The 27484-nt window shown below is 46.1% G+C and overlaps 2 protein-coding genes and 1 long non-coding RNA gene across 8 annotated transcripts in view; 2 read left to right on the plus strand and 1 right to left on the minus strand.

Moving 5' to 3' along the window:
* The window catches only part of LOC310901557 (UDP-glucuronosyltransferase 1A1-like), a 40893-nt gene extending 21022 nt beyond the window's left edge, over positions 1-19871 (plus strand). For 2 of the 5 annotated variants that reach the window (XM_083841377.1, XM_083841379.1), the window contains exons 2-5: positions 16244-16375; positions 16646-16733; positions 17539-17758; positions 18849-19871. In XM_083841377.1, the coding sequence (XP_083697503.1) occupies positions 16244-16375; positions 16646-16733; positions 17539-17758; positions 18849-19146 (738 nt within the window). In that variant the 3' untranslated portion in view covers positions 19147-19871. Of the gene's footprint in view, positions 1-221; positions 1139-6425; positions 7302-13328; positions 14254-16243; positions 16376-16645; positions 16734-17538; positions 17759-18848 lie in introns of those variants that run through there. The other 3 variants (XM_083841375.1, XM_083841376.1, XM_083841378.1) reach the window with 3 other exon arrangements.
* LOC310901304 (UDP-glucuronosyltransferase 1A1-like) lies at positions 1654-6283 on the plus strand (the record flags this gene model as incomplete). Its single annotated transcript, XM_083840624.1, has 2 exons — positions 1654-1667; positions 2354-6283. 2 exons carry the CDS (start codon positions 1654-1656, stop codon positions 3336-3338), a joined length of 999 nt encoding a protein of 332 aa, XP_083696750.1. The 3' UTR covers positions 3339-6283.
* Positions 15783-16748, minus strand: LOC310901559. 2 transcript variants are annotated; one of them, XR_014585900.1, is made up of 3 exons: positions 16623-16748; positions 16444-16526; positions 15783-16322 (listed from the first exon to the last, which is right to left on the minus strand). It is a non-coding gene; the product is annotated as an uncharacterized lncRNA (long non-coding RNA). The 2 variants fall into 2 exon arrangements; XR_014585901.1 differs by having other exon boundaries at positions 16444-16639.
* Positions 19872-27484: the final 7613 nt, after the last annotated feature.

The following is a 27484-nucleotide window of genomic DNA, read 5'->3' on the forward strand; positions in this document are numbered from 1 at the left end:
TTCCAGGGTCACATTTTACAGTTCCTCTTCTGGAAAGAGATGGGGCATTGCTGATGGGTCCAAATACATCATCCACCCTCAAACTCAGATGAACTCTAGTGCGGGTTACCTTGCCTTTTATCAAAACAACGATTATACATTTACCACACAGTAAATACTTGTAAGGATCAAAAGTTAAGGTGTAGCAGAGATTACTTAAAAGCATGGAGCTGGTGCTATTGCTTCAGTGCTGCCTGCAGACTTCTTTCTGGGCAGCACACACCAGGTTTCTGCAGGAATGGCCCCGGTGCCTGCTTCTCATCCGCAAGTCGCAGTGACGCTGGTTCTGCTCCTGTCCGTGCTCGGTTTGGCTGCTGGTGGGAAAGTGCTGGCAGTGCCAGTAGGTGGGAGTCATTGGCTCAGCATGCGGGAAGCGTTGGAGGGTCTCAAGGAGAAAGGGCATGAAATAGTCGTCGTTGCACCTGAAATCAATTTCAACATAAAACCAACAGAGAATTTTACTATGAAAATGTACCCAGTCCCTTTCACACAGGAAGAGATGGATAAGGACTTCCACGCATTTTTAAAAGGTGGGTTTGAAGAAGGATCCTTTCTGGAAAGATTTATTAGAACATACCAAAGGATGAAAAGACTCTCTGACTTTGCATTCATCAGCTGTGAATACTTAGTGTACAACAAAGAACTTATGAGATATCTTGAGGAGACTAAGTTTGATGTTGTCTTTACGGACCCTGTAATACCATGTGGGCAGATACTGGCTGAGCATCTTTCAGTCCCTTCTGTCTATTTTTTGCGAGGAATTCCATGTGGCATAGATTTTGAAGCCACTCAGTGTCCCAATCCCCCTTCTTATGTCCCCAGGGTGTTTACAGAACACACAGACCATATGAGCTTCCTCCAGCGTGTGAAGAATCTAGTCTTCGATGTCCAAAATTTTTTCCTCTGTGATTTTATGTATCAGCCGTATACCAAACTGGCTTCTGAGTTCCTTCAGCGAGATGTGACTGTGTTAGATCTCTTACGCAAGGCTTCCGTATGGCTTCTGAGATTAGACTTTGTGTTAGATTATCCAAGACCGCTGATGCCCAACATAATTTTAATTGGCGGAGTGAATTGTGCTCACAAGGAGCTACCTCAGGTAGGTCATGCTCTATTCTTACTTCTTGTTCTGATTGACTTCTGTGTTCGTAAGAGTGTAGTTTTGTGTAGCAGATATATATGATAGATATTAATTTCCTATTTAAGGAGAGTTAGGCAAACCCTGGTGAAAGAAATGCTATTTCTGTCATTTCTTCCTTGCTTTTTTTTTTTTTTGGTGTGTATGTGTGTGTGTGTGTAGTCAGCTACATCTTTTGGTGTCCCAGGTATGCTCAATTGAGCGGCAGTAAGTGGTTTCCAAGGGATTTTCTTTTCCTACACAAGAAGTTACTCTTCTAGTTGGCTGAGGAGAGGCAACTTTACTTTTGTGTATGCCAACCAAGTGCTGCTCCTTATTGAAAGCTTCAACTGGGGCTAGAAAGAAAATGTATCTAGGTACCTTCACCTGTACAATGACTGCTGGATTTATTACAGATGACTTTTTTATTATGTATCTTCAGTTCAGTTTTGCAGGGTGTTGAGTAACTTGGTTCTCTCATGTTCTCATAGTGAGTGATGGAAGAGCAGAGGCAAGTCTGCGGGTCTGTCAAAGCCTCACAATCAGGTATAATCCATACAGCTTGGCACCTGTTTGGAGCAGGGTCTGGTATTTACTAGGAAATGCATGTCAGGCTTCTGTCCTGGGGTACCACTGCTGCCTTTCCACTTTCCCTGTTGTCAATGGATTTGTCTGCTTTGCACAAGGGTATGTCCAAAGCCTGGATGAACAGGAATATCACAGGCTCTGACCTCTCAGGCTAAGACGCACTGTGTGTGTTTACAAGCAGACCTCGGAAGGTTTTGCCTTGTTGGTGACCATGTGAGATCTGAGGTACAATCCATGTCGCTGAGCCTGCTATGCTATGCTCTTCTAGCAAAGCTCTGTGATGGGGTATTGTATGTACCACCCAAAGGTATTTTCAGTGTTTGAGGAAAGTAAGTCAAGATACTTCAGTCAGAGCGAGCCTATCAGAAGCACAGTCCTACCCAGAGCCGCACCTGCTGCCTTCTGTGATCAGACTCTGCTGTTCCTCCAGTAGTAAATGTTTCAGCTTATCTGCTGCATCCACCATATTTGCACCCGCCTGTGTACATTTCTGAACTCTAGTGCTTGTTATCTGGCCTTTTATGAAATCAAGGATTATACATTTACCGAGCAGTAAATATTTTTACGGATCAAAAGTTACAGTGTAGCACAGATCGCTTAAAAGCGCAGAGCTGGTGCTATTGCTTCAGTGCTGCCTGCAGACTTCTTTCTGGGCAGCGCGCACCAGGTTTCTGCAGGAATGGTCCTGGTGCCTGCTTCTCATTCACAAGTCGCAGTGACGCTGGTTCTGCTCCTGTCTGTGCTCGGTCTGGCTGCTGGTGGGAAACTGCTGGTGGTGCCCGTAGATGGGAGTCATTGGCTCAGCATGCGGGAAGTGTTGGACGGTCTCAGTGAGAAAGGGCATGAAATAGTCGTCGTTGCACCAGAAGTCAATTTACACATAAAGCCAGCAAAGAATTTTGTCATGAAAATGTACCCAGTCCCTTTTGCGCAGGAAGAGATGGATGAGAATTTCCATGCATTTTCACAGGAAGCATTTGAAGAAGGATCCTTTCTGGAAAGACTTGTTAGAATATTTCAACGATCTAAAAAAACCTCTGCCTTGTTCCTGTCTACATGTGAATATTTACTGTACAACAAAGAACTTATCAAATATCTTGAGGAGAGTAAGTTTGATGCTCTCTTTACAGATCCAATGCTTCCCTGTGGGCAGATACTGGCCGAGCATCTTTCAGTCCCTTCTGTGTTTCTTTTACAGCAAATACCGTGTGGTTTAGATTTTGAAGCCACTCAGTGTCCTAGACCACATTCTTATGTCCCTAGGATATTCAGTGGCAATACAGACCGCATGAACTTTCTCCAGCGTGTGAAGAATGTATTTTTTGACATTCCAAATTATCTCCTCTGCTATTTTATGTTTCAACCGTACTCTAAACTGGCTTCTGAGTTCCTTCAGCGGGATGTGACTGTGTTAGATCTCTTACGCAAGGCATCTATTTGGCTTATGCGATTTGACTTTGTATTCCATTATCCAAGGCCATTGATGCCAAACATGGTCATTATTGGTGGAATAACATGCACTCACAGGAAGCTAACTCAGGTGGGTTGCGCTCTATTTTTTGTCGTTCTTCTCATAAGCTACTGTTCTCATTAGTGAACTATGTATCACAGATTTTGTTAGAAAGGTCTCTTTTACTGCCTAAATATCTTCAATCTGCTTTTCATTTACCAAGAAGCGCGAGTACTTGTTTCAGTAAAGACACTTGAGTATCATGATATGAAATAGTGTTTTGAACAGACATAGCTCTTCTGACATCCGCATAGAGTTGTGGGGGGTCTGAATCTATCAATTTCGCTCAAAACCACCCTCAAAACATGTGCCACCAATTGAAGAATTCAACTTCTTGCTAGATCTAGGTGTAAGAAAAGATGTTGGGAAGGGCATAAGATGTTTTGATATCTACGAGAGCACTGTTAATGGTTACATGTGAATCTCCTACTTTGTTCTTTCACATTTATCTTCAATTAGAGCATGAATCTGTGCTTTTGATCCTTCTCTCACTGTCTGCTGGATAAAGAAGAACCAGTAGCCTATGGTAGGTTCTTCTGACTTTCTGCAGCAGCAAGAACCTGTGGTTCTTGTGGTTTGGTTTGCGAATCTCATCCTCACTGATCTTATGGACACTGATTCTCATGCTGTGTTTCTGCTTTGTGTCAATTACCCTTATGCATAAAGCTACTTTTAAGGTTCTAATCTGCAAGTTCTCTTCTGGGATTTAATTCCATTACTGGGTTTACACCACCTTGACAGAACCTGCTAGGTCTCAGCTGTGGCATCCTTCGTAGCTTTTATAATGCATTTTTACCTGCTTGAGCTGATGAGTGGATGAGCCTTAGCAAACATCTTGTTTACAACTAGTAACTTTTCACAGTGAAGTGCCCTCCAAAAGAAATTAGTTTCTACTGCTTTATGGCAGATCTTGTTTTTCACAAGGATGGATGAGGTGTATTTTTTCTCTCAGCTTTGGGTCCCATTTGCACCAGGACTCCTTCTTTTCCAGTGTTCCCCCATGACGGACAAGCCTGTTACAAAACCCAGTGGATCATAGAATCATAGAACCATAGAATATCCCACGTTGAAAGGGTCCCAAAAGGATCATCAAGTCCAATGCCTGGCTCCACACAGGACCACACAAAATCACACCACGTCTCTGAAAGCATTGTCCAAATACTTCCTGACCTCTGTCAGTGTCGGTGCCATGACCACTGCCCTGGGCAGCCTGTTCAGTGCCTGACCACCTCTGGGTGCAGAACCTTTCCCTAACACCCAGCCTGACCCTCCCCTGTCCCAGCTCCATGCCATTCCCTCGGGTCCTGTCGCTGTCCCCAGAGAGCAGAGCTCAGCGCCTGCCCCTCCGCTCCCCTCGTGAGGGAGCTGCAGGCCGCCATGAGGCCTCCCCTCAGCCTGCTCTGCTCTGGGCATAACAAGCCAAGGGACCTCAGCTGCTCCTAGTATGTCTTGCCCTCCAGACCCTTCCCCGTCTTTGTATCTCTCGCTTGGACACTCTCTAATAGTTTTATGTCCTTCTTATATGGTGGCAGTCAAAACCACACACAGTACTCAAGGTGAGGTAGCAGCAGCGCAGAGCGGAGCAGGACAATCCCTTCCCTCAACCAGCCAGCAGTGCCATGCTTGGTGCACCCCAGGGTACAGCTGGTCCTTTTGGCTCCCACGGCATGCTGTTGACTCATATTCAGCTTGCCATCGACCAGAATCCCCGGATCCCTTTCTGTGGGGCTGCTCTCCAGCCTCTCATCCCCTGGTCTATACATACAGCCAGGGTTGCCCTGTCCCAGGTCAGAATCTGGCATTTGCTGTTGTTAAATTTCATGTGGCTTGTGATTGCCCAGCTCTCTAATTTGTCAAGATCTCTGTGCAAGGCCTCTCCACCCTCAAGGGAGACAACAGCTCCTCTTAATTTAATGTCATCTGCAAACTTTGTATGCATTTGAGTCCTGCATTCAGATCATTTATGTGTGGATATAAGTCCCTGTCCCAGTGTGAGTCAGGGAGTGGAGCTACTCATTTTGAAGGGACATGAAAAGCTTGATCTTCTGCTATAATACAATTTACTCATGAGAGTACGGTCAGACACCAATGAGCAAAGCATCACTAGCATCTCAGGATGCAGGAAGATTTGAATGTGCAATTTCAGGCCCTTGGTTAAGGTGTATTTGATAGTATCCTCTCTGGGAAGGGGTTGACAGCACATGAAGAACTGTCTCGTTTTATTAGACACACCAACTTGCCTCGGTGTTGCTGTGTCATGGTAATACAAATGCTCTTAATTTCTTGACAACAGCAACTGTTGTTTATCTATGCATTGCTCAGCATGTTTTGTCTGAGAAGCTGCCACTTTCCTCCCTAATGTCAAATCACTGCAGGGCTGATTCTTTCCCACACCTCTCACCCCACACAGGGAGCTGCTGATGGTGCTGCTGGGTAGGTGTCAGTGGCTCTGTGTGATTGCAAATGAGCGTAGGCAGGGCAAGTATGAAATAGTTGACCCTGCAGGTGCAAGACCACATCTCCCAATAAACATCAAGGAGGAAAGGAAGGAAATGGACCCAGCACTGATCCCAAAGGAAAACATCAATGGACATGTCCTATGGAGGATCTCAGAGGAAAAATCATTTTAAAGAAGCCTTAAAAGGCCTAAGAGAGAACAGCCCTGTCCTCCAGTTCTTCCAGCTTTCATGGCAAGGGGCACAGTTTGTTGTATAATAGAAAAGCATGTCGTATGCACCAGCCCCAAGGGATACAAATTACTCTTGAGTCTGGTACTTCAGACTGTCACACATCTCATGGGGAACCTTAAACAAAATTCTTCAGCTGTGTCTTTGCAGGGACTGCTAGTACTGCCCTGATGCTGAGGGTATGAGAAGCACAACCCCACCCAGAACCACCCCTGCCTCCTTCCAGGGTCACACTTCATTGTTCCTTTTCTAGAAACAGATGCTGCTTCTCTGATGTATTCACTACATGTACCACCTTCCTATGGAGTTGGCTGAACTTAGTACTTGTTATCCAGCCTTTTATGAAATCAAGGATTATACATTTACCATACAGTAAATACTTCTGAGGATCAAACGTTACGGTGTAGCACGAATTGCTTAAACGTGCAGAGCTGGTGCTGTTGCTTCAGTGCTGCCTGCAGACTTCTTTCTGGGCAGCACACACCGGGTTTCTGCAGGAATGGCCCCGGTGCCTGCTTCTCATCCGCAAGTCGCAGTGACGCTGGTTCTGCTCCTGTCCGTGCTCGGTCTGGCTGCTGGTGGGAAACTGCTGGTGGTGCCCGTAGATGGGAGTCATTGGCTCAGCATGCGGGAAGTGTTGGATGGTCTCAAGGCGAAAGGGCATGAAATAGTCGTCGTTGCACCAGAAGTCAGTTTATACATAAAGCCAACAAAGAGTTTTGTCATGAAAATGTACCCAGTCCCTTTCACACAGGAAGAGATGGATACCACTTTCCGGAGAACTGGACAGCAAACATTTGAAGAAGGATCTTTCCTGGAAAGACTTGTTAAAACATATGAGGGTGTGAAAAATACTTCTGCCATGTTCCTGTCTACCTGTGAACACTTACTGTACAACAAAGAGCTTATCAGATATCTTGAGGAAAGTAAGTTTGATGCTGTCTTTACAGATCCAATACTACCCTGTGGGCAGATACTGGCTGAGCACCTTTCAGTTCCTTCTGTGTTTTATTTGCAGCAAATACCGTGTGGCTTGGAATTTGAAGCCACTCAGTGTCCCAATCCCCCTTCTTATGTCCCCAGGGTATTTACAGACAATACAGACCACATGACTTTTCTCCAGCGCGTGAAGAATGTAATCTTTGATATCCCCAATTTTTTTCTCTGTGATGTTGTTTTTCAACCTTACTCCAAACTGGCTTCTGAGTTCCTTCAGCGTGGAGTGACTGTGCCAGATCTTTTACACAAGGCTTCCATTTGGCTCATAAAATTAGACTTTGTTTTACACTATCCAAGACCACTGATGCCCAACATGATTTTGGTTAGCGGAGTAAATTGTGCTCACAGGAAGCTACCTCAGGTGGGTCATACTCTGTTTTTTTCTTGTCATTCTTGCGGGATTTTATGCACACAGAGAAGTTGCAACACAGGGTTTGTTAGAAAGTCTCTTTAAGTGGGTGATAGTAAAAGCATTTAAAGCTGCTTTTCCTTTACCAAGAGGTGCCAGTACTTCTTTCAATGAAGACATCTGAATATCTCGGTGTAAACGTGAAGGAAGTGTTGTAAATTAAATTAGCTCTGGGAAACTCCTCATTAGTCATGTGCCCTCTGCTCAAAGACAGCTTTGACTCTAGAGCAGGTTTCTCATGGTCGCTCCACTCAGAGCTGTTGTTGTGGTGTTTGCCATTTATAAGCATCTTCTGCATGAGAGAATTTTGTTTAAGGTGACCTTTGCTTAGCCTATGGCTTGCCTTGTCATTTCTGATTTCCTCTCTATCCCTCCTTCTTCTTTAAAAAAAATTCTCGATGTTTTGAGTTGTAATAAGCTCAGAAAGTACTGGAGCATGAAGGATGTTTGCGGGCCTCATCCAACCAGAAGGACTAAATAAGCAGGAGTCAAAGCATGTTCACTTAGTTCAGGTTGCTCCATTCTGTCTCACCAAGTTCACTGTCTTCTATGACGAAACCTTCTAGTGAACACATTTTCTTAAATCAAATTGGAAGTTTCCATTTTGCAGCTTGTGTCTGCTGCCTCTTGTCCGGTCACTGTGAATCTCTGAGAAGAGCCTGGTATTGTGTTCTTTCTGCCTTTCACTAGGGTGGTTGCTTAACAAAAACTTTGCTTTTGCCTTTGCTGACCTTCATGAGGTTTCTGGTGGCCCATTTCTCCAACTTTTTTTTTTGCATATCCCGTGCCATTAATCATTAATGCTCCTTATTTGAAGTAAAAATAGGCATAATAAAACTTAAATATGTTGGGTTACTTTATTCTTCTAAGATCAAAGTTGAATTTATTTCAGTTTTGTTTTTTTGAATTATTTTGTGTACTCAAATATATTTTGTGGTTCTCAGAGCAACACTGTACCTTGCATTTTTAGAAATAAGTTCCTGTTAAGTTTTTCAGATATTGAATTTGCAAAACGTTGAAATAGGGCTTAACTTTAAGGGAAAGCTGAACCTCACACAGTAAAAATGAAGCATTTTAAAGAGTATTCAAACTAGGCACTTCATGTAGAAAGGCAGAGATGAAATAAACTGTATAGACAAACCTGTAGAAAGAATTATGACAGAGGATCTATAACAGTGGTCTATAAAATCCTGGAAAGTGTAAAGAAGGTGAAAGGGGAACTGATATGCATCGTTTCTCCCAGTACTTGACCTGTGACTAGCAGTGAAATGAGGAGACAGCAAGTTTAAAGCAAACAAAAGGAAGTACATTTGACACCATGTACTGAAAAAACTTGGCTCACCACCAGCAGTTTTTTTTTCTGTGGACAAAAACTGTGAATGAATTTAAAAAAGGATTTTGGTGGTTAATAAGAGGTACATTGTGACTGCCAGGAATTGTAGAATTGCAAATAGATAACCATTGATTCTTACAGCTGGGGATATTTACAGTGCTGTTTACAGTGTACAACCTTGGCACTCAACTCTGTACTTTAGCTTCACTTTCTCCTGATAAATATCTCTTTTTTTGCCCTTGCCTTTGGAAGGGCTGAATTTACAGTTCCACTAGTGGACTTCAGTCTCTGGACTTATATACACATGGATCAGTTGCAGGTGTTTGTGTGTTTCTTAAAATCCTGTGACACAACCTTTGAATTTTTATGAACATGCTGTTAGCCTTATTTTTTTGTTTGACTGTTTTGAATCTCTTTAATGTTGTTTTATGGCGCTATATATTAGCGTTACACAGATAGATACATGTTTGACTGAAATGTTAGCAGAGCTTAAAGACTATGTGGAAGGGACTATACATCAAATACGAGATCTGAGGGCCCCTTATACGTTAGCATAGGGTAGCGGTAACAGGATATCCGCTACTCTGGGTTAACTACTTGGTTGTATACTGCCACATCAGGGTATATGTAATGCTGCATCTCCTTGTCACAGTGAGATCTTCTCCTCTTTATCACTGAAATGTGAAGATGCACGCATAGGTAGTGCACCTAACTGTCTGCCACATGACAGAATACCTTCTGTCTACCTCTGTTAAATTTTTAAATTTTTTTGTACCACATGAAGAACCTCCTACAGAAATAAACCTTTTAGGATACATTTAGTATTAGCCTTGGATTGTGCTTATCACAATCAGGTACCTTTGGCAAAGGTAGCTCTTCCATGAACAAGGTTTCCCATCACTCTTGGCTGCTCCAAGCCAATTCTTGCAAACGTGCACAGCAAGAAGAAACTGCTCAGTGCTCTCTTCTTTCAGGTGTGACTGGTTGGAGACATAGAAGTTTCTCTTCTCCAGCCAGCAACTGCTCTTGTTCAGCTACCATTCCTATACATAGTTTTAGATGGGCCCATCTTCCTGTCTGAATCCAGAGGGCACTAACTTCCTAATTTCTTTCTGACCCAGAGGTCAAGGAGGCTGAACTCTAGCTAGGATGCTCTTTATGTTTCTTGGAAGTAGTGAAGAAAAGTTGTTGACAGTGTGGTCTTCCACAAGAGCTGTCATACTTCGTCAGACCAAAAGAGCAGCAGTGCCCAACTGCAGGCAGCAGGCAGCAGGAGATATGCAGAGAGGTGCTGTAGAACAGGGCGAGGAAATAGTAGTGTTTCCCAAAAATATTCTCTCAGTTTCCAGGCTGTGGTTTAGAAATGCTATTGTTGTACTCAATAGGCCTCTAGAGATTTTTTTCTTCTAGTCCAGTTTGTCTAATAACTTTTGTAAGTTTGCAAACTTTTGGCATCCACCTTTTCCCTTTCCATGACTTAAGGGTAGATGAGACCTGCTTGGTCAGTCCCTTCTTTCAAGCACAAACTGCAGATATCCACTCTTCTAGGTTTATTTTGAAAGTTTTACTGTGCTTCTGCATGTTCTCCCTATCTGCAGGCAGTGCTTTGTTTACAGTCACAGATTTCATTCACCCACTTGGGTATCCACTTGGTACCCCTTGCATCAGTTGCTGCTGCTTCAATCCAGGTTCTCAAGAGTAATAAGGGACTTAAATCCTACTCAAATCAACCTGATCTGCATATTGAAAAAAGTCCTTGGAGTGGGACTATCCTCAACATTAGATCATGGAATCTGTGGTGTTATACAAGCAAGCTTTCAAAACACTAGAGGTAAATAGTATTGGAGCATTTTCCAAATGCTCAGTCCGAATCTCTCAAGCTGCCATTTGTGGCCATTACCCTATGCCGTACCACTGCTGCTACCCAGGAAACTTGACTCCATTGTCATCGTTCTCTCTGTAAAGTAGTTGTAGGCTACTTTAGAGTGTGACAGGGAACAGGACTTCCAATATAGGTATTTTTGTTTTGCGTTTAAAATCTTAGCATAGCACATGCAGAAGCAGCTCAGAAGCTCTGTCCTCCCCCTCTTCTGGTGACCACAGCACAGAAGTGTGGCACACATCCTATTGGCTCATACCACAGCCCAGCCTTACTAGCTTCTTTTGAAAAGTTGCTGTTATTAAGAGCTTTCAACAAAGTTTGGCCCAGAACCTCTCACCTAAAAACTCTAATGCCCCCTCTTGGCCAAGGACTGTGTTTTCTGATGCATCAGAAAAGAAGTTTCGCCTCAAACCACTCACCTACGAACTCTTGTAGCTCCCCTTGAGCAAGGACTGTGTATTCTGCTTCATCATTGCTTATATAAAAAAGCTTTTGGTTAATGTGTTACTCAAACTTTGGTGACACCACTGCTTGGCGTGCTAGCTCCTGCTTACTGCTGAGGACATTGTGAACTCTGGGCATCTCTCCTAGTGAAGGTGCAGGAGAGAAAGTCAGGGCTTTAGGACTTGCATATCAGTAGTGCAATACTGCTGAACAATATGCTTCTTTTATGGTAAGCTCTCTGGAGAAATTCAGCAGCCATGAAAGTTGGGCAGTCTTGAATCTGGCACAGGACAGTAAGTCACTTCAAACTGCCCTGACCTACGAAAATCCCTCTACAAACAGCTGCTACCTCTGTTAATCAAAGACCCTGGTGAACTGTGCTAAATCATTTAAGATAACTTCAGTACATGACAATGCTTCTTGCCTGACATCCTTTGATAGCACTCGTATCAATGCTTTTATCGCAGTGTAAAATGTAATCTTTGAACTCCAACAACCTGTTTTAGCAATCATTTTGTAGACATAAAGATTAAAGATCAAGGCATAAATGAGGTACAACTATTTTTTGCTTTCATATACTGATTGGGATAAGTAGGAAGGAATTCTTTTTCTGCCAGCAGCCCCATGGCTGTTATGTGGAGGTACCAGATACGTGCTGAGCTTGTTCTCTTTCTTTCTTTACGGAGCTTGGCAGCTTGGTCATGCCTCAGGATGGAAGTCACTGGCTTTTTCTTATGTGACAAGTACTTTCACATCCAGTTCAAATCACATCATATTTACAGAGCGTATGAAAAACCTCCTGGTTAGGTTTTCAGAGCATTTATTTTGTTATCTGCTTTATTTAAAATAAGAGAATTTATCTCATAATGCAAATGTATGCTTTGAGAAATAGTTCCAGTCCTATTATTTCTCCGTGAAAAAACTCAAAAGCTATGACTGTTTTTGAGTATACATGGCCCATAATCCCAAAATATGGTCTATAATGGAGGCATCAACTATGAGCAGGATAAACCATTACCAGAGGTTTGTCATTGTTTAAGTTGAGAGTATTGCAGCATTTATTAGTGATAATTTAAGATTTGATTTTTTTAGGTGCTTCCTGTATTCGCTCTACATTTATGCTTGAGATGATACATGATTGAATACCAGGATGGCATGATTTGGAAGTTCAGGCTCTGATAGATGGTCACCAGAACCTAGCTTTGTTGCATTGCAAGCACCTGAAGGGTTTCTGTCAGGGAAAGCTTAGATGGAGTTGTATAAGGTATGTAGCAGCATGGGTATGGCTCAGCTTGGCCTAAGCATATTGCCATAAAATTAGACACTTGTGGCATGTATGCTGTGTTTATATAAATGACAACATAATTCTATGTCAGAAGATTTAATATCCATAATAGAAGAGGAATATTGATTAATTGCAGGAGACTTGATTGGACAAAGAGTGGAAATGTAGAACTAACTCTGTGCGTAAACCCAGGCACTTATGGTGTGCCATAGAGATTGATAATGTGGCTGAATACCCCAAAACCTAGCAGGGCAGGCAATCAAACACAGGAAAGGGAGCTCTTTTGACTCTGAATTTCTAAGAAGCAATGTAAGACAGCGTATAAGAGGATGATTTGAAAAAGAAGCCTTCAGGTTTGTAACTATCTACCCACTCTCCCTAACTTGTCTAAATCTCCCTAGTGGGCTGCGTAAATAGTGCAGATGTCAGTCATTTATTTTGTGTTTCAGACCACAGCGGTGTTGCAACCGCAGAAGTAATTGCCAAGTTTGCATCACATTTACTACCGTAGACCCAGGGCTTTCACTTTGATAACTGCTACTATATACAAACAAATCTGAAGGTAAACCTTATCAGCACCCTGGCTATCAAATCTCTGTCAATCATTACTTCTTGTTTAGGCTGCCTCGATGGCACAAAATATTCCAAAGGTCAGACTCCTGTGACAAGTGTTGCATCCACTCATCTGAACAGACTCAAGGCTGGGAGTTCATAATTCACTGGATATCAGTCCCTGGATAGTGACAGTGACTGCCTGGCTAGTGCTGCCTCCCATTCATGACTCCGTTCAGCTTTTCAGTGCAATGCATCGCTTGTTGCTGGTCGTCTCTCCCTCAAGCATTTGAATGCTCTAATGTTAATTCAAACATTCAACTTTACCCCGTGGTACCCGTTTGCCTAAAACCTTCACTGTGTGCACAGAAAATAAATGCAATCTTTACCCAAAGTTAAAGATTACCCAAATTTCTGCTAGCGTTCAGCCCATTGGGAATTAAACATTTACCTTCATGAAGATTGAAGAGCAAAGTACCCCACGAGCCATTCTTTGTCCCTCACAATAGTTCTGCGTCCACTTAAAACCTTGCTGACATTCTGCAGTGCAAGGAAAATGGCCTCTGTGAATCCGGGATTTAATTTTCTTGCCTCCAGGGCTGTGTTTTTCCTTCTCCTGTGGATATTTTGTGAAGGTGGAAAGCTTTTAGTTGTACCCATCGATGGCAGTCACTGGCTCAGCATGCGGCCGGTTGTGGAGCGGCTCAGGCAGAGAGGACATGAAATAGTGGTTGTTGCGCCAGAGATAAATCTGCGGATAGATTCATCAGTGCATTATACCATGAAAACATACTCCGTGCCTTACACCAGGGAGTACGTGGAGGCAGAATTTAAAAAGCTAGGCTATAAGAGTTTCACACCTCGACCCTTCTTGGAAAACTTCTCCAAAGTGGCAAATATTACAAAGATGTTTTTTGAATCCTGCAAAATGCTTATTTCTGACAAAGAGCTGATTAAATACCTTGAAGAAAGCACATTTGATGTTGTTTTTATGGATCCTTTTTTCCCATGTGGACAGATTCTGGCCGAACATCTCTCCATACCTTCTGTGTACCTCGTGCGGGGACTGCCGTGCAGCCTGGACTTCCATGCCACCCTCTGCCCAAATCCTCCTTCTTACATTCCTAGGTTCTTCACACGCTACACTGATCGCATGGGGTTCCTCCAGCGCGTGGCCAACATCATCGTTAGCTTGAGCAGTTCCCTAACATGTAGTTTTTTATATTCTCCATACGATCTTTTGATCAAAGAATTCCTTCAGAAAGAGGCAACACTGCTAGAAATTTTAAGCCATGCATCTATTTGGCTCATGAAATATGACTTTGTGTTTGAGTATCCCAGGCCTGTCATGCCTAACATGGTCTTGATCGGAGGCATAAGCTGCACTCAGGAAAAACCGTTATCAAAGGTTAGTTATTATTATTTTTTTCCCCGTTTGCCTATGACTGCACTGCTTCCTCCCACCGTTATATGGGGCTCCTATCAGGGACAAACAGCAACAGGCTAGCAAGCTGGAGGGGGCTGAGGAAAGCTCTTGGCACCTCTTCATCCCTTGTTCAACGAGGAGTAAATCACTTTGTGGAAGACTCCTAAGATGGCCAGACAAGTATACATGAAAAGCTGGGCTTCTCCTTTCCTTTGCCGCCAGTATTTTCCACCTGCCAGTAATTTCGTTTTGTATATCTGTTTACAAGACTGCTGCTACCTAGGGTAATGCAGCACACCAAGTAAGATCTCTTCCCTTGAGCAGATGACCAGTTCTGCAGGAATTTCAGAGATGTGAATGAAATCCTTCCTTCCCTCTTGTAGCAGCAAGAGCTCTGCCTATTTTGAGTAAAATACTTTGTCCCAAATCTGGACTGCAAGTGTATTTTGATTGAACTCTGCCAAACTTGTTAAATATGAGATATTTGCCACTTCCCACTTCCTCCTAATTCATTCAGCTTTCTCTTATTTTTCAGCAAGCGTCCACCATTTCTCAAAGGAGGGTTGCAAAAAGTTTCATAAAGGTAGTGGTGTTTCTGAGCAGAAGTTAGACCTTGGCACAGAAAAACATTTAAAGAACAGAGTAAAACTGATGTGACTGGTCCCGTAGAAAATAAATGGGGCTAAGCATGCCCCGTAAAATATAGCTGTATCTGCTCTACCGCAACAGGAACTAAGGAAAGCAAGTAACCACTGGCCAAAGAATTGTGTGCCAAAAACTCGTCTGTAACCTGGGGAGGATTTTGCAGTGCCCAGATGTCCATGAGTTCACACAGAGCTGGGCCCTAAGTTCCCAACCAGCTATCTGTGATGACTCAATGGAGAGGCTGTTTTCGGAGGCAGCTGGTATGACAGAATCAAGTCTGAATTACATTCCACATTGTTTGCCTTTAGGAGAGCATCAGGTCAGCTGCTCAGCGTGCTGGTATCGGCAGGTTTTCAAAGGTTCCTTCCATTTGGGATTCAGCCTAAAGGAAAGGGTCAGCCAAAAAATACAGAACAGAGCAAAACCGCAGGGAGTCAGTCTCAGTTATCCCCTCAGGCCCTGGAGATTACATTTCAATTGCTAGGCTCAGTTCATTTTATTCCACTTGTTTAACTCTGATGCTCACAGCAATTCCCTCCGGTTTCATCTTTCCTTCCCTGGCTTTACCAAATATTTTTCTATGGCACAGGAATTTCACTCCAGCCTTTGGCTGTCTTTGTATCAAAATCCTTTTTCTCTTGGATTCCAGTGACAGATCTTCTAGTACCTCTTTTATTTAAATCAAACAGACAAAACAGATAATAAAATTGGTAGTGGTACAATATTATCACATTTATCAAAATTATCACTATTATCAAAAATTATCACTATTATCAAAATAGACCAAAATTCCAGATATAATAAGTTAAAGCTATGTACTTTCAGAACACTTAAAAATCTTAATCTTCTCTTGCAGCTGCATGGTCTGAAAAGAAGAATATCAACTCTAAATCCAGCTCATCTGGCATTCAATAAATGTGAAAATAAAACACAATTTAGAGATTGGTTGGCAGGAATAGTATGATAATGAACTGATCCGCTGAATTGGTACACCATCTTTTTAATTTCACAGAAACTGATGTCTTTGAGCAGGCAGACTTTGCTACACAGCTGTTTTATTTTTTATTTTTTTTCCTCATGTCCATTCTGAATCTTGGTTTGGGCTCCAGTTCTGCAAACACTCATACCCCTACATACCTTCACTCACCAGCCTGCACCCATTTTTTCCCCAGGCCTCATTTTCTAGATAACCAATTTTGCTAGTCATAGTTTTTGCTATGTTGACTATTCATTTTATTGCCTTTCTAGATGCTTTTGTGGAAACCTGACAAAAATTACCACATACGACAGTAGGGATTTTGACTAAGGATGTGCTTTGTGTTGACAGGAATTCGAAGCCATCGTGAATGCTTCTGGAGAGCACGGCATTGTTGTCTTCTCACTGGGCTCCATGGTCTCTGACATTCCTATGAAGAAAGCCAGAGAAATCGCAGATGCTTTGGGATCAGTCCCTCAGACGGTACAGTTACCCTTTCCTGCTTCCAGTACAGCAATCCAACACTGTACTCAAATATAGTGTAAGATTACCTTTGGCTTTCGGGGTGCTCGGTCCTCCCTTAGTCCTGCTCCTTGATGCCAGAAGAAAACATCATCCCTGGTGCTCTGCACTGCTGTTGATGAAAGAAAATTTGTGCACCACAGATGCCTTTAGCTGTGCTTTTCAAACCAGCTGAGGAGCTTTAAGAGGCTGTTTGCTACGAACTGACATTGTGTTTCCTTCCCTTCAAAGGTTTTGTGGCGATACACAGGAGAGGTGCCCTCCAACCTGCCGAAGAACGTAAAGCTTGTCAAATGGCTGCCACAGAATGATCTTCTAGGTAGGTCTGAGATGCTTTGGGTTATGCCAGCTGGTTTCTTTTAATCTGATAATGTAGGTGCAGGCCCTCGTTACCATCATCTGTGCTGACTCTTTGTATGGCTGTGGGTTACAGGACTTCGTTACAGACTTGGCTGTTTGAACCAGAGCTTGTCATTTAGAAACATATCTGATTGCAATTTCAAGATTGCAAAATTATGAAACAATGCTGTTTGGAAAGGTTTTCCACCATTTGATTACCTTACTGTTGAAGATGGGGAGCTTCGTCTCTGACTACCCAGTCTCAACACCCAGCCATGATTTTTGGCATGTCGTTGTCTCTTAGACTGAAAAGGAGATTTAAGTTCCTCAAGTGAGCACTTCCAGACAGGTCCTTGCACTTTTAAAGTGGTGATGTTGTATGTGTTATTGCCTGGAGTGCATTTGTTGGTTAGACAACATGGCTCAGCTGTGGGAGACTTGTAACGCCAGCAAATGGAGGAAATGGTAAAAAAGCAAGCAAGGACTCTGTTTTTTTATTTGACTTTGACTTCACTTGGCTGTGGTTTTATCCTAAAATCTATGCAGCATTATACAGGGCTTTTCAGAGATTACTCAAAGCAAGATGGAGCTCTACAATCCATGGTTCATTTAGTCTCCTGTAACATCCTGCTCTCTGCAGCATTAAGTTTGCTCATAAGTAATGATGCATGTGACTGTCTTGATGTACACCCATCAGTGGCATTTTTGTGTAAGTTTTTCCTCAGGGATGTGTTACCATGACTTAATGGATCAAATAGCTAAGCAAGTCTCTCTTTCTTCCACAGCTCACCCTAAGACTCGTGCCTTTATTACCCACGGAGGCTCACATGGTGTTTATGAGGGCATATGCAATGCAGTGCCAATGGTACTAATGCCTTTGTTTGGAGACCAGATGGACAACGCGAAGCGAGTAGAGTCACGGGGAGCAGGACTGACACTGAATATACTTGAAATGACTTCAGAAGACATGTCTAACGCCTTGAAAACAGTTATTAATGATAAAAAGTCAGTAATAGAAGCACAGCCTTTTTCCTTCTACTGTTGTATATCGACAGCACTCTTACTTCCAGCTTGACAGAATGATAATCTGTTCTTATATCCCTTCTTATATCAAAGTTACATTGCTGAGAAGCCAATGCTTGACCTTGTTCTGCCCCTGTACCAGCACCATCCATCTCACTGTCTAGGATTGTAATCGTTAGGTGATGAGAACAGGCTTGTGGACCAGGCTTGCCTCCTCTGCTGTCTCAGTGCTCCCACAAGGATAGCATACTGCTAGCCTTGCCCAGTGATGCCATCTGCACAGCAGCAGGAGGAAGGAGACAAGTGGCAGTGCCTCAGTATAGTCCAGGGGCTGTATTGCATCTGAAGGTAGGATTTACTCAACAGAGCCACGGAGCAGTTTTCTTAGTCATTTTTTTCCTTTCTGGTACTCATGAGGAATTGTATGAGCACAGCCACTACCCGGCTCAGCAATGCTGTAAATTCCAGCACAGAGCAGGGGAAATACACACAGTATGCTGAGGAAATACAGGGAGCCCCTCTAGGCAGCACAGTATTGCTGTCAGCATGCCCAGGGTGTTTTGAGACATCACAGCAAAGGGGTCCTTTAAGACATACCCTCCTATTCCACGCTCCCATTCTCTCCTGTGATTAGGGCCTCTCTCAGTCCTTGGCATCCTCTTTGCCATCATGTTTTTGGGAAAGAGTACTTTAATGCAATTATTTTCTAATCACTGTCCTTATAGCATTAATAATATTAGTACATCTTGCTCTTCAGCTGGATGGCTTTTCCACACTCAGTGTCACATTTCGTACTCATGCCTTCACCTTTCATCCCACGATTTTGCTGACAGCTCAAGCTAAGCTTTTCTACTTTTTTTTTCCTGATACTTTTTCTCCTTTGTTTACCCTTGAAAACAGGACTTTTTGGGGTTCATAACTTTGCTATTTTACCTCTCATGTGGTGGTGGTAAATATATGGATAAGTCCCCAGCAGGCCATCAGACAACTGACACTACATCCTATTTTTTGGGGGGGGACTGAGTCTCAGAAGCACAAGTCATTGAAAACACCCAATGTCTTGTCTTGGCAGGTACAAGGAGAACATCAAGCGTCTCTCAGAACTTCACCTCGACAGGCCCATCCACCCTCTGGACCTGGCCGTGCACTGGGTGGAGTTCGTCATGAGACACAAAGGGGCTCCACACCTGCGACCTGCTGCTCATGACCTGAACTGGATCCAGTATCACTCCCTGGATGTCATCGCCTTCCTCCTGGTCGTGGTGTTGCTCTCCCTCTTTATTTCTCTGAAGTGCTGCATGTTCTGCTGCCGCAGGTGCTGCTTTAAGAAGGGAAGAACAAGCAAGCCAACCAAATCAAAGTCCCACTAGTGAATGAAGACAGTGGTGGGAGACAAGACCTCTGCTCCAGACCAGAAGGATCAGAGAACATCTCAAATTTCACTAAAATAATTACTGGTTTCCAATCAGGAAATAATATCATTCTTTTAAACTAGTGCCGCAGGAAGAGTTGTTTCATTGATATAATTTTTATCTTTAATTAAGAATTAGTTTTTTAAAATAATGTGTATAATAGTACTTCAGTCACTTGGGAAGATACTGTTGTGAAGTCCAAGGCTCCTGGCTTCCACTTCTTGGTGTACAGAGGACTCATGGTGACATTTTTTTAACCTCTATTTGTAAGGGAGACATACAGGGATTTTCACAAGCCCTTGCTCTTCACAAGGGCTTTGGGAGAACCACTTGCTCTAGTGTAAGACTGTCAGGTTTATCAAGCACTTTGAAATCCTTCTATAGCTGTTGTTACAGACGAGGCAAATGTTGTAATCTGACATTATGTGTCACATAAGCCAAGCTAGATGCACATCTTAAGTGGGCTTTGTGTGTGTTTACAATACCCTGAGCTTGATTAAGGCTTCAGCATGAAAGTGGTTTTAAAGCCACTGGAGTTTAACCAAGTTGACCAGAGTTCTGTATCTGGAGCTTACCAGTTGGGTGATATGATCTGTGGAAGTATTTTTAAAAACCCATCTGATTTTGTAAATGATGCTAAAGACCCAAACCCCAGCCCTATAAATAAATCCCCACTACTAACAGTAATGGTCCTTGTGTTTTCTGGCTTGAGAGACATGGGGCTGTCACTTGTCAGTCTTGAAGAGAGAGATGCAGAAAGGAAAGTTTTGGTTCAACACTCTGAGGTGTACTCAGTGAAAGCCACCTGAGCACACAAAAGCTGGTTCTCAGCATTATCATTTCATCACTTGGTGAAGCAGCACTTGCTGAGAGGTTTTATCCTGAGGCTGCCACGCTCCCCACTACTAGTTATAGAAAAGGCATGTCCAGGCCTCGGGCAGAAAAGACCTTAACAAAATCTGGGGCTCAGAACAGGACGGGGCATCCCAGTGTGCCATGGCAGTCCTTCGCAAAGGAGCCCCGGCAAGTACCTGGTACTGCTGCTCTCTACTGCAGACTGAAACGGCACATACTCAGTGCAAGCCACTAAGTTGGCCTCAGGAGCGGCTCATCTCAGACACATGGGCCATACGTGCTGTGAGAGGTGTCTCACCCGCCAGGGAGCTGCTGGCAGTGTTCACACGTGTGCAGAACAGAAGAGAAGGCAAAGGAGGCAGGTGGAGCCTCATTCAGCTTTTCCTTTTTCCTGATTCTCTCGGGCGTTTGTGCCATCTGCAGTCTGCCAAGGAGCAATGCTGACTGTTGCTTTTCATCCCCTGCCTTTCCCTGCCTCCTCCTGCCCCTGGTAAATACAAGGAAATCTCTTCCTTGGGACACGGGGGGGGGGGTCCCCATGGTGCATGAGCTCTGACTTCCTTTCAAAACACAGCTTTCACGGCTCCCCGTGTTCGTGAAGTGACAGCTCCAGCTGTCCTCGTGGTCCTGGTTGGAGCCAGGTGGCAGCAGCACTGCTTGGTGCTCCTGGACAAGAGACCCAGTGAGACCTTGCACTGCCCATCGCACCATGGAATATGAACTGAAAGGGCAAGAAATGGACAGGCAGGGCAGCAAGAGGAAGGAGGGCTGCAGGAAAAAGCAAAGCAGCTCGGTGTGGTTTTACAGCCTTCTACTGGCATGTTGTGCAGGGGATTCATCACTGCATGGCTAATGGGGGTAGAGGAAAATTGAATTGAACACAGCTGTGGTGGTTTCAGCTAACCCTAAGCATGGGGTTGACTTCCAGCAGCTGTTGGAAAACTTACAAGAGCATCTTACATGTCCTCATGGAGAAGTTGTCTGAGTACCCTGCTGCAAACAAGCTCTAGATCAGTCCAGTGACTACCTCTACCTGGACATGAGAAAAAACAAACAAACAAACAAACAAAAACTAATATCAGATCAGATGAACAGAATAAAATAAATAAATCACATCTGCAGCTGTTTTTTTTTTTTTGATGTTGTTGTTCAACTCAATACATTTTAGGTAGGTAGAGGTCCAGTCCTGTTTCACATCTTCATTACTGATGTGGCCGATGTGGCAGAGGGCCGCCAGCCGGGAGGAGCGAGCAGAGGGCCGTGCGGCCACCCAGAGGGACAGGGACAGGCCGCAGAGATGGGCTGGCAGGAGCCTGGGGGAGCCCAGGCAGGAGAGGTGCAGAGTCCTGCCCCCGGGGAGGAGCAGCCCCAGGCCCCGGGACGCGCCGGGGCACCCAGCTGGGAAGCAGCTCTGCAGGAAGGGCCCTGGGGTCCTGGCGGGCACCGCGCTGAGCAGGGGCCAGCAGCGTGCCCTGGTCACCGAGAGGGCTGGCGGCACCGGGGCTGCGTTAGGCACAGTGCGGCCAGCAGGCCGAGGGCCTGGCCGAGAGGCCCTGGGCACAGCCCGGAGCCCAGGAGGCTCCCTCTGAGCACCAGGCAGCACTTCTGTGCTGGGCGGGTGCCGCAGCCCTGGCACAGGCTGCCCAGAGCCTGTGGGGTCTCCTCCTTGGGGAGCTTCGGGAGGCGCCGGGACGTGGGGCTGGGCACCCTGCTCGGGGTGTCCCTGCTGGAGCGGGGCTGGGGCGGGTGGGCCCGGGGGTCCCTCCCCACCTCAGCCAGTCTGGGATCCTGTGAGGAAAGGAGCTAGGGAAAAAGCAGGGAGGATGCAAAAAGCCTATCCCATAGGTTTTGTTTCAGTTTGAAGAGATCTCTAACAAAATCGAAATAAAACGGCAGCAGAAACCAACCTTCCTCTTCGTTTCCTTTCACTCTCCTTAGCTTTGCCTAGTTTGTCCTGCTGTTTGTTTTCCCTTGGCCAATGGAAATAAGGAGGAGAGAAAATGGGCAAAATCTCAAATGAAAACCAAAGTAAACTAAAAATCCCATTCAATTTTAGGGAATTGCCCTTATTCTTAACTGACAATTTGCTAAAACTTGGCCTCTCACAAGCCCAAGCTGAAGGAGCACGTTTTGGGACGGAAATCACCCTGGCTCACAGCCAGCTCTGAAAACAGACAAGAGGAGACATAACTGCACATAAGAGCATAAATTTCTGCGCAGGGCTCCGGGTGCCAGCGACGGAGAGGGGCTGGACGGCACGGTGGTACGCAGGGCCGGGGCACATCCCATCATTTCAGCTGTGCCCAGCAGAGGACACTACGGCATTGCTGGCATGCTGCATCCTGCAGGGAGAAAGCAAGGAAAAAGCCGATTTCCCCTTCCAAGGCAATGCAGGCAGCTCAGTGGAAGGTGACAGCAACTTGTTCATCCCCCTGGCAGACAGCGATGCTAACGAACCTTTCACCTCAAGGCCCCAGCTAATGTAGCAGGCAGGAAAAAAAAAAAAAGGTATGCTCCAGGAATTCAAACCGTGGTGCAGAGAGATGATTTTTTAGGGTAAATTAGGAGCCAGGCTGTGTGGGCTGAGCAGCTGCAGGGCAGAAGAGTGAGCCAGAGGCACCACAGTACCGCCGCAGGACGGCCTCGCAACCCTTCTCAAGGGAAGAGCAGTGCTGGGGCTGAGGATCCCTCTTCTCGCCCTTAGGCCAGGTGCAGTACAGAGACATGCTGCCCCTTCAGGAGCACCAAGACCCTGCGTCCCTTACTGGGAAAAGGAGAAATTCTTGGCCACGATGCATTTTTTTTTTAAGCAGCAGAGCTGAGATCAGGTCTTTTCCCCCAGGGGAAACTGAGGCAGGGCCAGCAATCGCTCCTCTCGCTGCCCTGCAGCTCCAGGAGATGCAGTCTAAGCTCCCAGGAACTTCTGCAGAATTTTGCTTTTAGATATCAGCCGTAGACTTAGCATGCTTCAGGTGTGCTCTCAGTAGCCCTCAACCCACCACCACCCTTGGGAAAAGGACGGGCACAAAAAACCTCCCGCAGCCACGAGCCTCACAAAGCTCTTGTCACCTCTGCATGCCCACGGTGGCACCCCTGGGAGCTGTGAAAGGAGATGAGAGCTGTTGCTTTCCGCTCTAGCCTGGGGACTTTTTCAGTGTTTATTTCATTTGCCTGGTTTTTAACACTCAGGCTTGAGGTGTCACCTGCTGGTGAGAGTGGCACTGCTGGTGACCCAAGACTCCTGTCCCCAAAATGAGGGACAAATGCGGCTGCTTTGGGGTTGCTGGCGTGGGTTTGCCTTCGTGTGAAAGCCTGGGGAGCTGTGTGGGGCTCTTGGAGCCTGGGGGATGGTGGGGAGCCGACATGAGCTGGATCTGCCATGCAGCCCTCCAATTAATTATCACCTGCAGAGGTGTTTTTAGGAGTTATTTATAGGCGGGAGTGATGAAATCCAGGGAAAGCAATTGGCAAAGCAAACCAGCCACAGGGTGCAGGACAGCCTCTCCCTCCCAGGACAGGAATGTGCCCGGCTGAACCTGGGGAGAAAGCAAAAAGCCATGGCATTGGCATTTCAGCTCCATGGGCAAGGGAAAGCCCAAGCCAGGCTCGGTCCATAGCTCAGTCCATAACTCTGCTGCTGCCTGCTGCTGGGACTGAACCAGGCTTACGAGGGAAAAAAGAGGTGATATCTCTGTGCACAGCTTTCTCCCCGCTGCCTGAGCCAGCTCAGGTTGCTGGCATTTCCCGGGGAGGCGATGCTGCCTCCGAGCTCATCTTTCACAGACCGAATTCCTGCGACGCCTACGGCGGGTGTCAGAGATCAAGCACTGCTCGCGCTAACCAGATGGGAAAAGCTGCTGTCGCGTGAGTCTGCTTTGATAGGTAGCAGCAGGTGCTCCCAGCACCAGTTCCCTTTCTGTTAAGGACAGGAGAAAGGTTTCATACGCCAGAGCTGATTGCTTAGGATGATAAAAGCAAGTCACCACTACAGGCTGTTTAGGCACCATCAGATCCTAAATCCCCCCAGCCAAATATTGCCTGGCTTGCCTACTGTGTGACCTCTCTTCAAAAGCCAGCCTGAACAAATGGAGCCGGCGGATTTCTTCCCGAAATGCTCCCAACTCAGATTGTCTGGGGGGCACAGTCCCCCTGCCCTGGGGCGGATCAAAGCAAGCTGCGTGATACCAAGCAGCCCCATCGCTCTCCCGGGGAGGGACCAAACCACGTCCCAGCGACTCGCTTTGAGACTTTGCAAAGCAGCTGCTGGAAGCTTTAATTAACATTCAGCAGGGGGTAGTCAAAGAAACCCGAGGTTAATTATCCCCCAGAGGCTGCTGAAGATATGGTGGGGGGCTGCCCTTTGGGTTTCGGTGACAAAGGGTTGGTCTGAGGTGATTTCAGCGTACCACGAGGGATGCTGAGGAGGGCAGGATGCATTAAGTAATGGGTGGGGGGAAGGAAGGGGAAACCAAAACTGGCCGTGCTCCTGATGTTGAGCAAGCCTGTTAACGAACAACAAAAATAACACCTTTGTCACTGCAGCCAGCGGCTCCTTCCTTTTCACAAAGGGCTTCAGGGTACCCCCACCCTAAATCAGGCCATCAGTCACCAGTTGCAGAACTGACCACCCTAAATGTGGGGCTTGCCCCTCTTTTGGGCAGTGTCCCTTGCGGGCAGCCCTTGGGAAAACAAGCAGTTCTGCCCTGCACCTTTCCCCCTGTTATGACAGAGGAGGAGGTGAGCGGGTCACGCCACCGACACGCGATGGGAGCTGCGTGTCCCAACAGCGACCGCCTCTGTTCATTTGCAGTCACCCAAGCCCAAAACCAAACCTGGAGCAGGGCTCCCCAGCCAGATGCGCTGGGATGCTGGCAAAGCTGAGCACAGAGGGCAGAAGGGATTTCAAGGGACAAAACGAGACCGCCAGGGTCCCAGTCTCATAGTCCCTCGTTATCATTGCAAACTGCACCGGTCGTCCGGACACTGGGAGCTGGGGAGGACAAAGCGAGAATCACAGCTGCAGCAGCTTTTCTGTACAGACACTGATAACCCAGAGGTGACTTCCCTCCCCCCCCTCCCCCTTCTGACATATCTTCTTCATTCATTTAGCAATGAGCTGAGCTGATGCAAGATGATCATTCAATTTTGATGGCTTAAGTAGAGGAGAAAATGGTGCGAATGCATTTCCAAGGGGGCTTGTGCTGAAGTAGGTCATTCCCTTGATTGGATCTAGGAAAAAAAAGACAATTTCTGTGAAGCTGAAACGTTAGAGGGAGTCAGTCATCAGAGAAGCAGCTAATGGGGAGCTGCTCGAATTAGATGGCTAGTGCCCTTTCTGCCCAGACTACACAGGAACAATAGGTGTAGGGATGAAAGGTGTAACCTGACAGCTTTATCAAGACATAGAAAAAAAACAGGCTGCACAAAAGTGGCTGATCCCAGTCAGAAGTCAACCAGAAGAGGATGAAACGGGTGTGGAACAGCCGGCCTCCCCCAGCCCCACGGCCACCCCTGGGTGGTGCCAGGTGCTGGAGCAGGCAGGATGGGACCAAGAACCCCAGCAGAAAGCCGCTCTCTGCAGCACACGAGTGCGTGAAACTAGAAACTGCAGAATGGGCAATGGGAATACCCGGGGGTGATCCTCTCCGCGTGGAAAATAGATACAGGGGACCAGTGGTGGCGGCACAGAATCAGAAATAACTCAGACAAACCTCACAGCAGACCTTCAGTGGGATGTCATCTCACATATGCTCCCCTTTTGCTTTCTCGGCAGGCGTACCTGCGGAGGATGGGTTTTCACACCGCGCTGCATTGCAAGGTTCCCAACATCAGTCACTGCCCTGTCCCAGATTACTGGCACTGCCTGATTGCAAGGAGGAAAGGGAATAAGTAAGGACAGCTGAGTTAAGAGACCTTATCAGCACAGGCTTGCTAGTAACTGAACATCGTTAGCAAATTGAGGGAGAAGAAAGAAAGGCAATGGGACAGCAGCTATCTGCAGCTTTAAAGGAAGCGAGCCAACACATCGTTATTGGAGCAGCAGATCCATACGTGTAATCTAATCCCGGATCATTACTCCCTTGTTTTTCGTCTCGGTTTACGTGCATCTCAAAGCACAGAGCAAGCAACCACCAGTTCTGGGTGAGCAGCTGAAAGAAACATAGGGCTGTGGAGAAGCAGCAGCGAGGAGAGGTGGCTCTGCTGCAATGGCTGTGAGCTGCCAGGTCAAGCATGACCCGAACACGAGGAGGGCCACCAAGGTGGGAGTCGTGGTGGTCCCCAGATGAACCCAGTGCACAGATACATCATTAAAGCACTCTGGGGGCAGCAGGTGGAGGAGGGCGGCTGGGGAAGGCAGCTCTGGTTTGCTCGGTGCACTCGCTGCCCAGCCCTGTCCGTGACTGGAGCTGGCGAGGGATCTCCCAGTCCGTGCCTCGACCCTCGAGCCCCTCAGTCAGAGCCGTTTTCAGCAGAAAATACGTGGGTGAACTGAGGCTGTCAAAGCCTCTCCTGCCTCCGAGGATGGGCTGAGGCTTTCAAGAGAAGGCAGAGCAACACCCAGGCAGACACGGATGGAGCGCAAGGTGCCAAGCAAGGTCCCACCACATCCTCCTCACCACCTGTGAGGAGCGCTGGGCCTGGCCCAGCAGCCCAGCCAGCCTCCCTGTTCCAGGCCATGAGGTGCGTTTGCCAGGGATTAAATCAAACCGTCAGGTCTCTCCTTCACCCTTGGCAAGCTGAAGCCGCAGCCAGGGGATGACTGAATATTTCATATCCATAGCCTGAAATCTGAATTCAGTTCATATCGACAGCACTGCAACTGCTGGCCTGTGGTGCGAGTCCAAGGCCAGGTGGTTTGGGACAGCCAGGACTGATAAAGGCCTCCCGGTAGCAGAGGTCTGGCAATGTGAACATTAATCGTTCGGACAGTCTCTCCCCTGATCTAGTTCTGCTCTCTCACACTGGGCAAGGCAAAGCCCATTTTATGCACCCACCAACCTTGCACAACTGCCTTAACGGGTCTTGGCTGAACACAAGAATCTTTTCTCCATTCAGAAAACATCTTTGGACTAAAAGAGATCTTGCAATCAAATCTTTTCCTATTTTAAAGCTTCTTAAGCAGCAATTAGGAGGCCAGAATGGACATGCTTCTGGAAGGGAAATTACTCCCCAGGCTTTGCTTTTCTCTCTGACAGCCACCAGTCGCAGCAGGATTGTTTCCAGCAACTTTCCTCCCAAGAGGGCAGGATGGAAACACAAGCTGAGGGAGGATCTGCTTGAGATCAAATCGAGGACTCAAGACCCAGAGGACGGCTGGCTCTAGCTGCAGACACATGCTGTGAGAAACCGTTGTTTGTACAGTGAAAAACCTCTAAATTAATCTCACCCACCAAAGCTGCTTTGAGATGAAGAAACAGCAGTAGATGAAATGCACTCGATA

Source organism: Anser anser, assembly GCF_964211835.1.
Source record: "Anser anser genome assembly, chromosome: 6".
Classification (NCBI taxonomy): Eukaryota; Metazoa; Chordata; class Aves; order Anseriformes; family Anatidae; genus Anser; species Anser anser.